Source organism: Geotrypetes seraphini, chromosome 1 (genome assembly GCF_902459505.1).
Source record: "Geotrypetes seraphini chromosome 1, aGeoSer1.1, whole genome shotgun sequence".
NCBI lineage: Eukaryota > Metazoa > Chordata > Amphibia > Gymnophiona > Dermophiidae > Geotrypetes > Geotrypetes seraphini.
In genome coordinates this window covers 237,080,612-237,093,621 of record NC_047084.1, presented here as the reverse complement: position 1 = coordinate 237,093,621, position 13,010 = coordinate 237,080,612, and the positions used below count along the sequence as shown (strand labels likewise).

General features: G+C 44.5%; 1 protein-coding gene across 4 annotated transcripts in view; it reads left to right on the top strand.

Annotated features, from left to right (window-relative positions):
- Nucleotides 1–13,010, top strand: part of RBPJ (recombination signal binding protein for immunoglobulin kappa J region) — a 236,367-nt gene that overhangs the window by 28,116 nt on the left and 195,241 nt on the right. For 2 of the 4 annotated variants that reach the window (XM_033948054.1, XM_033948063.1), the window contains exon 2: nucleotides 8,750–8,804. The exons of the other annotated variants lie outside the window; for them this stretch is intronic. In XM_033948054.1, the coding sequence (XP_033803945.1) occupies nucleotides 8,797–8,804 (8 nt within the window). In that variant the 5' untranslated portion in view covers nucleotides 8,750–8,796. The remainder of the gene's footprint in view (nucleotides 1–8,749; nucleotides 8,805–13,010) is intronic. 4 annotated transcript variants of the gene reach the window in all.

Genomic DNA, 13,010 nt, shown 5'->3' with positions numbered 1-13,010 from the left:
AAATTCATAGAATAGAATTTGCATATTAAGGTCAACCTCTGCTGCTTATCTGTTGCATCTGTTATGTTGTGAGCTCTGAGACGTCTAGTTGCTGGGAGTCTCTTTCTCTCACTCTCGAGAGCATAGTAGATTTCTCTCTGCCTCTTCCTCAACCTATCTGTTAGCATCAGAGGTTCTAGATGTTCGGTCTTCATTTACCTAATACAGTGTATCTCAAACTGTGTGTCGAGGCACACCAGTGTGCCTTCTGAGATTTCAGGTGTACTGTAGTACACTGGGGAAGAGGAGAGGTGCCGGCACTGACTGTCTACAGGACATGCCTCTCGCGAAGAGAGGCATGTCCTGTAAGCAATCTCCCGATGCTGGCACCTCTTCTCTCTGCCGGCTCTTTTCTCCAGCGCAGGTCCTTCTCTCGGCGCAAGGCCTGTTTGAAGGACTTTTGCGCATGCATTGACGTCGGCGCCTTTTAACGAGGGGAAAGATAATTTAAGCTTTTGGATAGGTCTGGTAATATCAGTTCTCGCAGAATTCCAAGATAAAGGAATTAAAGGGGGAAGTGTGCCATGCAAGAGCTTAAATGTTAGGCAGGCACATTTAAAGTAAACATTAAACCCTAGAGATTACTGAGAGTCAATGAAGTTTTAACAAAAGTGGGAAAACATGATCAAATTTGCTTTTTTGCAAATATCAGCCTAGCCACAGTATTCTGGATCTGCTGAAATCTTTTAAGACTTTTCTTGGTTAGGCTTAAATAACCGAGTTACAATAGTCCAACCTCGAAAGAATGATTGATTTTACAAGGACAGCAAAATGTTGTTCGTAGAAACAGGATCTCACTTTCCTCAGCATATGGAGACCAAAAAAACATTTTTTTACCAGAGAATTAAGATGGTCATTAAATGAAAATGTTGAGTCTATAATGACACCCAAAACTTTACTTGAGAATTCAATCTGCAGTGAAGATCCAGAAGGAAATGAAATGAACGAAGGAAGCTGATCTAATTTTGGGCCAAGCCAAAGTAGTTTTGTTTTGGACTCATTCATCTTCATTTGTACAGTAAGGGTCCAAGATTGAAGTTTCATTATACATGCTATTATATTCTCAGCGAATCTATCTCAATAAGGACAAAGATGTCATCTGTATATAATGTTTCAAAGGGAAATAGATAGAAAAGTTTCAAAGTAGACATATAGATGTTGAAAAGAATAGGGGACAGAGGTGATCCCTGTGGGACTCCGCATAACGGCTTCCAAGAAGATGATATGGTGCCATTCATATTAACAGTAAAGAGTGAAATCGTAAGAATTTTGAGAACCAGTCTCGGAAAGTTGATAAATCAAAATATTGTGGTGAACGACGTCAAAGGCCGCAGATAGATAAAATTGTAATAGAATTGCAAACTTATTGTGTGAATGTAGTTGCTGAACCTTTGAAATTAATGAGCCCAATAGAGGTTTGGTACTGAAGTTAGGTCTGAAACCGTATTGGCAAGGTAAAAGAAAGGAAAATCTCTCTAAGTATGATGAAAACTGAGCAGATATGATAGACTCTTAACATTTTGGTCAGGAGAGGGTTATTCGCTATAGGTCGATAACTAGAGGGTGAAGATGGGTCTATATCAGCGTTTTTCAGTAATGGGGTCAGAGCAATGTGACCCATCTCTATAGAAAATAGATCTGATAGTAAGGCAGAGTTTATAAGTCTGGTAAGAGATGAAATAGCCTGAGTGGTAATTTTCTCATATAGGTATGAAGGAAATGGAAATGGATCCAAGACACATATACAAGATCTTAATTTGTGACACAATTTTGAATCCTGAGCCTCAGATACATACTCAAAGACTGTCTAGGTTCTGTTTAATGGGATAACATTAGTGTCGCTGGTCACCAGAGAATTGTAAGAGACTAATGATGGAAAGAGTTTCTTATAAGAACATAAGCAGTGCCTCTGCTGGGTCAGACCAGAGGTCCATTATGCCCAGCAGTTCACTCAGGCGGCGACCCATCAGGTCCAGGACTTGTATAGTAATCCTCTATCTATTCCCTTCTATCCCCTTTTCCTTCAGGAAATTATCTAATCCCTTCTTGAACCCCAAAACTGTACTCTGTCCTATCACACCCTCTGGAAGCACATTCCAGGTGTCCACCTTTGGGTGAAGAAGAACTTCCTCTTAATTTTTCCGAATGCCCTCTCATTCTTGTAGTTTTTGAACGTTTGAAGAATCTGTCCCTCTCCACTTTCTCCATGCCCCTCATGATCTTGTAGGTCTCTATCATGTCCCCTCTAAGTCTCTGTTTTTCTGGGGAAAAGAGCCCCAATTTCTCCAGTCTTTCAGCATATGAAAGGTTTTCCATACCTTTTATCAATCGTGTCGCTCTTTTCTGAACCCTCTCGAGTATCGTCATATCCTTCTTAAGATACGGCGACCAATATTGGACGCAGTACCCCAGATGCGGGCGCACCATCGCCCAATACAACAGCAGGATAACTTCTTTCGTTCTGGTTGTAATACCTTTCTTGATAGCATTCTATTTGCCTTCTTAGAGGCTGCTGTGCACTGTGCCGACGGCTTCATTGTGTTGTCCACTATTACCTCCAAGTCCTTTTCTAGGGTATTTTCACCCATTACCAGCCCTCCCATCGTATAGCTGTACTTCGGGTTTCTGTTTCCTACATGCAAGACTTTACATTTCTCTACATTAAACTTCACCTGCCATCTCGTCACCCACTCTCCTAGTTTGTTTAGGTCCTTTTTGGAAATCTTCACAGTTCTCTTTAGTCCTAACTCCACTAAATAGTTTGGTGTTGTCTGCAAATTTTATTACTTCGCACTTTGTCCCTGTTTCTAGATCATTTATAAATACATTGAACAGCGGTGGTTTGAGTACTGACCCCTGCGGAACACCACTCGTGACCCTCCTCCAGTCCGAGTAGTGGCCCTTCACTCCTACCCTTTTCTTTCTACCCGCCAACCAATTTTTGATCCATCTATGTACGTCTCCTTCCACCCCATGGTTCTTCAGTTTCCTTAGCAGGCGTTCATGGGGGTACCTTGTCAAAGGCTTTTTGGAAATCTAAGTATATGATGTCTATGGGGTCCCCTTTGTCCATCCGTTTGTTAATACCTTGGAAGAAGTGCAATAAGTTCGTTAGGTACAATCTTCCCTTGCAGAAGCCATGTTGGCTTGTTTTTATCAGTTTATTCCTTTCTATATGCTCATCGATGCTGTCTTTTATCAGCGATTCTGCCATCTTCCCCGGAATCGAAGCAGCAATCTTTTCATTAAAAAATTTAGCTAGATCATCTGCTACTGGAGAGGAGGGATGTATAGATGAATCATTATTAGAAGTTAAAGTATGCCAGATGTTAAACAAAGTACTGCTTTGATTATTGGATCTGATAATTTTATCACCGTAAAAATTTTTCCTAGCTTTTTTTAATTCAAGTTTCAAGTTTATTAAAAATTTGATATACCACCTTATCATTTATTTCAATTCTGTGTTATAGAACCTAATACTGTCCCTCCAAGACTGTCTATCCGCAGGAGATTTAGATTTTTTCCAATTTACACTCCAATACTCGGCATTTCTGCTTCTTTTTGATGAGAAAGATACCAGGGAGACTTCCTGGAGGAGGAAACAGTCTTAGTAGATAGAGGAGCAAGAGTCTCAGAATTACCCAATTATGCCAGTTGACTTCCGAAGATTCAGGCTTAGGACAGAAAATAAACTGATTAAGAAATTGGGTCTAGAACTGTTCACTCGCAATTTTTTTTGCGGAAGGTAATAGATTTTGAGGCACAGGATTGAACCCCAAGGTGAGACATGAAAACAGAAAACACTTAAGAAGTGATTGGACCAAGGGACTTGTTCCCAATGAACATCTTCGAGTAAAGGTTTATAATCAGTGAGGTTGAGAAAAATAATGATATCAAGAGAGTGCCCCTTTTCACGGGTTGGAGAGGATAGATTGTGAGCCCGCTGGGAAAAATAGGGAAAAATGCTTGAATACCTGAATAAATTCATGTAAACCGTTCTGAGCTCCCCTGGGAGAATGGTATAGAAAATTGATTGATTGAATGAATAGAGAGGAAGAAGTTATAGAAAATTGAATAAATGAATGAATGAGGAGGAAAAGAAGAGAGGAAGAAGGTGCACATGGATAAAGTGGAATGGAAGGAAATAGAGAGAGGAGATGCACATGGCTGGAAGGGAAAAGGAAGAAGGGGAAAATATGCATGTGAATGGAGGAAGGGAGGGGCATGAACCTGGGACACAGAAGGGAAGAAGGGAAAAGAAAGGGAGAATTGTCAGGCATGAGTGTGTGAGTAAGAGGGAAAGAGATGGTGCACATGGGGAAAGGAAAGAAGAAAACTGTTGGGCATAGAGAGAGAGAGAAGAATGAGTTAGAGATGCATGGGGAAGTGAAGGATGAAAGGGAGAAATGTTGTATATGGTCATGGAGAGGGAGCAGTGTGACAAATTGAAAGGGATGCAAGGGGGAGGAATGTTGAACATAGTGGTGGAGGGAATTGAGGGCATGTGCAGGAGAGGGGTGATAGAAGGAGAAATGTTGGACATGGGACTGGTGGGCAGTGGTGAAAGATGCTGCACATGATCCAGGAAATGAGAGAAGGAAAAATGTTTGATGTGGCAGAAAGACAGATGGACCGTGAAAGAGATAAGGAGACATGTTGCCAATAGGGGTGGAGGAGAGAGGAAGAAAAGTTGGGCTCATGGAGGGACAGAGAGATGTTGGTAGGGGAAGGAAATGAGGTCCGGAGGAGAGAGGAAGCGTACAGGAGGCAGAAAGAAAGAAATGTTGGATGCATAGTCAGAAGGAAGTGTAACCAGAGACTAATGAAATCACCAGACAACAAAGGTAGGGAAAATGATTTTATTTCCAATTTAGTGATCGAATGCGCCAGTTTTGAGAATTTATATCTGCTGTCAATATTTTGCACTATTTCTCTATACACTTCTCCCTCCGTATTCACAGGGGTTAGGGGCAGAACCGGCCCGCGAATATTAATAAAACCGCTAATAATATTCGGGCCGGTTATGCCCCTAACCTCCGCTTCCCCAATGCTATTTTTAGCCCTGTAAGCCCCCCTTAAGCCGTACACGGTGGTCTAGTGGGTTTTTGGGGTAGAAGCGATCTTCTCACGCTCCTGCCCCTTACAGATCACTTATAGAAAATGGCTGCCTTGAGCTCCCGTCGTAGTCTCAAGAGATTATGGGTGCTCAAGGCAACCATTTCCTATGAGCGATATGCACCGGGCAGGAGCGTGGGAAGATCACTCCTGCCCTGAAAACCTGCTAGACCACCAGGTAAGGCTTAAGGGAGGGCTTAAAATAGCCTGAAAAATTTAAATGATTTTTTGTTTTAAAATCACGAATAACCAAATCTGCGGATGCTGAAACCGCAGATTCGGAGGGGGAAGTGTACCGTATTTTCACGCAAATAACGCGCACCCGTATAAAACACGCACACGGGTATAGCGCGCAGAAATCACGATGATATGTACAAAAACTTTGGTATACCGCGCTCACGGGTATACCGCGCATGCTGCCCGACGCTCCTTTCGCCCGCCCTGACTTTCCGTGCGCTGTCCCGACTCTCCGTTCACCCCCCCCTGACTTCCGTGCACTGTCCCCCCTTGAAGGTCTGTCCCCATCCTGAAAGCCTGATGCCCCCCCCCCGACGTCCGATACATCCCTCCCCCCGAAGGACCGCCGACTCCCCAACAATATCGGGCCAGGAGGGAGCCCAAATCCTCCTGGCCACGGCGACCCCCTAACCCCACCCCGCACTACATTACGGGCAGGAGGGATCCCAGGCCCTCCTGCCCTCGACGCAAACCCCCCTCCCCCCAACGACCGCCCCCCCAAGAACCTCCGACCGCCCCCCCAGCCGACCCGCGACCCCCCTGGCGACCCCCCCACCCCCCTTCCCCGTACCTTTGGTAGTTGGGCCAGAAGGGAGCCAAACCCTCCTGGCCACGGCGACCCCCTAACCCCACCCCGCACTACATTACGGGCAGGAGGGATCCCAGGCCCTCCTGCCCTCGACGCAAACCCCCCTCCCCCCCAACGACCGCCCCCCCCAAGAACCTCCGACCGCCACCCCAGCCGACCCGCGACCCCCCTGGCGACCCCCACGACCCCCCCACCCCCCTTCCCCGTACCTTTGGTAGTTGGCCGGACAGACGGGAGCCAAACCCGCCTGTCCGGCAGGCAGCCAACGAAGGAATGAGGCCGGATTGGCCCATCCATCCTAAAGCTCCGCCTACTGGTGGGGCCTAAGGCGCGTGGGCCAATCAGAATAGGCCCTGGAGCCTTAGGTCCCACCTGGGGGCGCGGCCTGAGGCACATGGGCCCAACCCGACCATGTGCCTCAGGCCGCGCCCCCAGGTGGGACCTAAGGCTCCAGGGCCTATTCTGATTGGCCCACGCGCCTTAGGCCCCACCAGTAGGCGGAGCTTTAGGATGGATGGGCCAATCCGGCCTCATTCCTTCGTTGGCTGCCTGCCGGACAGGCGGGTTTGGCTCCCGTCTGTCCGGCCAACTACCAAAGGTACGGGGAAGGGGGGTGGGGGGGTCGTGGGGTCGCCAGGGGGATCGCGGGTCGGCTGGGGGGCGGTCGGAGGTTCTTGGGGGGGGGGCGGTCGTTGGGGGGGAGGGGGGTTTGCGTCGAGGGCAGGAGGGCCTGGGATCCCTCCTGCCCGTAATGTAGTGCGGGGTGGGGTTAGGGGGTCGCCGTGGCCAGGAGGGTTTGGGCTCCCTTCTGGCCCGATATTGTCGGGAAGTCGGCGGTCCTGCCGGGGGGGGGGGGATGTATCGGACGTCGGGGAGTCGACCGGGCAAGAGGGCTTGGGCTCCCTCTTGCTCCGATCGTGGATGCGGGTGCGGGTGGGAGCGCGTGCGAGCGGTCGTTCGGGGTGGGGGTGCGAGCGGTCCTGCTGGGGGGAGGATGTATCGGACGTCGGGGAGTCGGCCGGGCAAGAGGGCTTGGGCTCCCTCTTGCTCCGATCGTGGATGCGGGTGCGGGTGGGAGCGCGTGCGAGCGGTCGTTCGGGGTGGGGGTGCGAGCGGTCCTGCTGGGGGGGTGAATCGGGCGTCGGGAGGGGTGGGAACTATGTTTTAAAACTTTTGTATACCGCGCTCACGCATATAACGCGCGAGGGGTATGCGCGGTAGGTAAAAACGCGTATAACGCGCGCGTTATATGCGTGAAAATACGGTAGTTGTTACTGAAGTGACATTGCATATATCTGCCTTGACCTCTTTGAAAAAAAACCTACAAATATAAATGATGATTAACATTTTCTCTGTGTACAGTGTGCTTTGTGTTTTTTTTTAATTTTGTGGTTACCGTTATCTATTATTGATAAGATTATATTGTGTATATGAAAAATGAATGGAAGAAATTGCATTATAATTAGTACCATTATTATGGGGGTGTTGTCTGGGGCGGAGCTTGTGTCGGGTATTTAGTTGATATCTGTTAGACTTAGAGGGTACTTGGCTTGAAGAAGTTGAGAAACACTGATGTATGTAGAGGATGTGTGTGTATATACTCACGCGGGTATATTCTGTGGTGAATGTACGAGTACATGTGAGTCTTCGAGAGTAAGTGGTGCTGTATCTGTGGAAGCATCTCTGTATGGGAGCGTCTTGAGGAGAGGGTATAAATGTCTGTATGTGATTGATATGAATGTATTGTGTATGTGACTGATTGCTCTAAAATTAATTTTCTTTCTCTGTCCACCTTTGTCTGTCTTCTTTCTTACCACTCACTCAGTTCATGGGTGTCTGTTGCGTATAATTTGGTTGTCTGATTCTCTGTTCCATAGGACTGTCGCTCCTCTTCTTCATGCTTTTATCCCAAAGCAAGCAATTGCCTCAGGACCCTCAGTAGAGTCAGGAACAATACCTAATTGCTCTTGTCCTGCTGGCAGTGACAGTAAGATGTATGCCTACTCTTAATCTGCAGAGCATTGTGTACTATTTGCAGTCTGCACATGAACAGACTGGCTTATGTGAAACACACAAATATCAAAGCAAAGCCCTACTCCAGTGCTCTTCAATTCAAGACCTGTGTGGCAGTGGCGGCCCCTTGATACCTCTGGGGCAGCTCCCCTCATCATTCAGGTTTTTTTCTGCTACAATGTGTTTCTCTATCCAAGCTTCCCACAGAAGAGGAAATTGGATGGTGAGAAAGAGCTGCATGCTTGAAGGATATTCTCAATACTGTAGATGTAGAAACATAAAATACATTTGAAAATGCCCACTCCTTGAGGATATCCCTAATGAAATGTTTGAAGGTAATCTGGTGGGATTGAATTTTGCTGACACAAGTTGATCACTAGTATCTCATCCCTATATGGGATATTTGGTGGCTCTCCGTCAGCTCTTTTGGATCCAGAGTGAAGACCACTGCCCTAAACTGTCAAGTGCAACATATTAACATCAAAGTTGAACTCCCCCACCTATTCTTGAGTTACTGTATCTGTGTTTATCTTTTTTACTTTCCATATAGTTGACATTGTGGAAGAATAGAAATAGTAAAATGCATCTTGTTAAAGTTAGATGTCACCAAATTAATTTAAAACACAAATGATGCTAAATAGGGAGATTAGAAAAGAAAGTGTAAGTTGGCATGCTTAAGGGGCAGAAATGTTCGTATTCAGTTCATCTTTTGATTACTAACTAATGAATAAAGCCAGTTTATTCCTCATTTCGTAGATTACCACCTGCTCAAGTCCTGCTTAGAGGAAGAGGGTTTCACTGAGATGGAAAGGTAAAGGCTAAAATGGGGGAGAAGCAGTACATTTTTATTGATATGCCTTTTGCTATTCTGACTTGAAGTATGTAGATAGCTAATAAAGTACTGTACCTTAATAATATACACACTAGGTTAACCCAGTATTAAAAATGGTCTGTAATATATATTCTTTATATAGTGGACTCTAGTTGATTTTAAAACACTTTAGAAAACTTCATCTTTATCAGAGTCGCAGAATAAAAAAAATAAGAGATTGTAGTTTATGAACTGAGATTTTTGCACCCTAAAAGGATTAGTGAGCAACCAGAGGGTAGAAATCTCATAATAAGGGATGATATTTAGGGAAAATGCTTGAAGAACCGGTACCTGTATGTAAACCGCTTTGAGTGTGGGTGTTTAACATACAAGTCCCAATCCCTGTCCCCTATTAGAGGTTTATAATAGTTGTAATTATGTTGAATGAGAAACCAGATTTTGATCGCAGAAAAATTACACTCTGTCCAAGCCTGGTTAATAGTGTATTTTTAAATGACATTTTAGTGAGAGTTGTTCTGTTGTATCTATCAGCCTGTGTTACAAGGATGTCCAGCATCATTCTCTGAAGGGCTGTTGACTTGAGTAGTAGTCAGGATATTCCTAATGAATGTGCATGAAGGATTTTCATCAACACTGTTGCGTTTGTATACAGATTTTTCTCATGCACATTCATTAACTTTTTTTTGAAAACTTAACCAATGTGTAGCCTAGAAGACTGCAGTTGACCACTTCTACTGTTGTGGTGAGACCAAGTCCAGGACCTCAATCAGTATAGTTCTATGTAGTTTCCTCTTTCAGTCAAATTCATTAGGATTATTCTGATGCCTCAGACAGACCTCATCTCTACCACACAAACTATCAGTCTGCTTCCTTATAAGATAAAGACTTGCTGCAGAACCCAAGTGAAACATCCAGAAAAAAAAGCCCTGAGAAAGGTGGTATAGGAATTCTTGGCTGGTGTAGTTTGCTGAGACAACAAATACATTCTGGGAAGGGAGAGTGAGATTGAAATTTACCAGTCAGTTTATTTAACCAATGTTTTATTTTTAGACTGTATTGTCTTAAAACACTTCCATTGAAATTTTAATATTTGCTAAAACAAGTTTAACAAAATTTAATCAAACCAGAACATAAATTATCATAGCGATACCAAAGTTGCTCTTCATAATTATTCTTGACAAAAGGATCCTCAGAAGCAATTCCACACATAGGGCAAACTATCACCTAAGACGATTTCTACTGCTAGCTTCCTCATTGATCATGTAACATGTCATATAAATAATCTTGTTACTCCAAATGTTAACAAATTCAGAGCTAAAAATATTCAGTCCATATACCTCTCTTTTTCTGATGATATTTCAGTTCTGTAGACAAACATGATTTAATGAGACAGCGTTAGCATGAGTTCAGCCGAGGGAGGTCTTGCCTCACCAATTTGCTTGACTTCTTTGAAGGTGTGAATAAATATGTGGATAAAGGCAAGCCGGTTGATATAGTGCAAGGGTGCCCAATACGTCGATCGCGATCGACCGGTAGCTCAGGAAGGCTACGTGAGTCAATCGCGGAGCCCATCCCGGGCTCCGTGATAGACTCGTGTTGCCGTCCTGATCTACCGGGCCAATCAGCCTTCCTCGCCAGTGTTCTCCCTAGGGCCTTTAGCTGAGCAGTCCGCCCAGCTGTCATCTGCTGCCGCCGCCGCTGCTGAACATTTAAAAAAAAAAACCGGCTTGGAGATTTCAGCCCGTAGCGAACTTATGCTCCGGGCTCTAACTTGTGCGTGCCGGCTTCTCTTCTCTTCCCTCCGAAACCGGAAGTTATGTCCGGGGGAGGGGGGGTGAGAAGGGAAGCCGGCACGCACATGTTGAGAGCCCTGAAGCAAGCGTTCACTACGGGCTAAGGCGGGAGACAGGTTAGTGAAGCATTTGCTCTTCTTGCTGCCGGGTCCTGCCTACTTTCTGTTTCTGCGAAGGCAGGACCCATCAGCATTTCCCCCAATAGATTGATTGCGATCTTGGGCCGATCAGCCTTCCTCTCCCCAACGGCAGAATTGACGTCGGGGAGAGGAATGCTGGTCGGCCGATGCAGGGAGAGCTTGGGGTGGCGTTGGCTTTCGGGCCTGTTATTGGTGGCGGTTTGGGTCCTGGTCCCCGATGGCAGTGGCTTGGGGGAGGGCAGGGAGAAAGAAAGAAAAAGGGCAGGCAGGGAGACAGAAGGAAAGAAGAGAAACAGAAAAAAAAGAAAGGGAGGCAGAGAGAAAGAAAGGGCAGGGAGAGAGGAAGGAAAGTTGGGGGAGGGAATGCGGTCTGGAGGAGAGGAAGCATACAGGCTAAAAGAAGGGAAGAAAGATTGGATGCACAGTCAGAAGAAGAAAGTGCAACCAGAGACTCATGAAATCACCAGACAAGGTAGGAAAAATGATTTTATTTTAAATTTAGTGATCAAAATGTGTCTGAATTTATATGTGCTGTCTATATTTTACACTAAGGTCCCCTTTTACTAAACCGCAATAGAGGTTTTTAAGCAGGGAGCCTATGAGCGTTGAGAGCAGCGCTGGGCATTCAGCGCAGCTCCCTGCGCTAAAAACTGCTATCGTGGTTAAGTAAAAAGGGAGGGGGGTATATTTGTCTATTTTTGTATGGTTGTTACTGAGGTGATAGTGCATAGAGTCATCTGCTTTGACCTCTTTGAAAAACCCTGGAATAGGAATGACAATTAACATTTTCTATGCGTACAGTGTGCTTTGTGTTTTTTAAAAATTTTATTGTTGGTAGATCATTTTGACTTGGTCATTTTAAAAGTAGCTCGCAAGCCCAAAAAGTGTGGGCACCCCTGATATAGTGTATCTAAATTTCTAGAAGGCTTTTGACAAAGTTTCCTGATAAGAAAATTAAAGAGTCATGGGATAGGAGGCAATGTTCAATTGTGGATTAAATACTGGTTATTGGACAGAAAACAGAGGTTAGGGTTGAATGACCATTTTTCTCAATGGAGGAGGGTAAATAATGGTGTGCCACAGGGATCTGTACTGGGACCGGTGCTATTTAACTTATTTATAAATGATCTAGAAATTGTATTTCGAGTGAGGTGATTAAATTTGCAGATGACACTAAACTGTTCAAAGTTGTTAAAACGCATGTGAACTGTGAAAAACTATAGGAAGACTTTAGAAATTGGAAGACATGGCATCCAAATGGCAGATGAAATTTAATGTGGACAAATGCAAAGTGACAGACATTGGAAAGAATAATCCAAATCATAGTTATTGGATGCTAGGGACCACTTTGGGGGTCAGCGCTCAAGAAAAGTATCTGGGTGGTGTCATCTTAGACAATACACTGAAGCTTTCTGCCTAATGTATGGCGGCGGCCAAGTAGGCAAACAGGATGTTAGGAATTATTAGAAAAGGGATAGTTAATAAGACTAAGAATGTTAAAATGCCTCTGTATCGCTCAGTAGTGTGACCTCACCTTGAGTATTGTGTTCATTTCTGGTCTCCTTATCTCAAAAAAGATATAGTGGCACTAAAAGTTCAAAGAAGAGCGATCAAGATGATCAAAGGGATGGAATTCCTCTTGTATGAGGAAAGACTAAAGAGGTTAGGGCTCTTCAGCTTGGAAATGACACGGCTAAGGGAAGATATGATTGAAGTTTATTATTAAAAATTATTATTATTATTAAACATTTGATAAAACAATTATTATGATTTCTAAGCGATTTCCAATAAAATAATGATAAAAAGAAACAGACGAAAAACATATAGACATCTACAAAATCCTGAGTGGTGTAGAAGAGGTACAAGTGGATCGATTTTTTTTTTTTTTTTTTTACTGCATCAAGATTTACAAAGACTACGGGACAGTTGATGAAGTTACAGAGTAATACTTTTAAATAGGAAGGAATATTTTTTCACTCAGAGAATAGTTAAGCTCTGGAACGCGTTGCCAGAGGATGTGGTAAGAGCAGTTAATGTAGCTGGTTTTAAAAAAGGTTTGGACCAGTTCCTGGAAGAAAAGTCTATAGTCTGCTGTTGAGGCAGACATGGGACAGTGGCATGGAATGCTGCTACTATTTGGGTTTTTGCCAGGTATTTGTGACTTGGAATGGCCTCTGAGAAGATGGGCTAGATGGACCATTGGGCTGACCCAGTAAGGCTATTCACATGTTCTTATGTTTTGCTGCGATGTT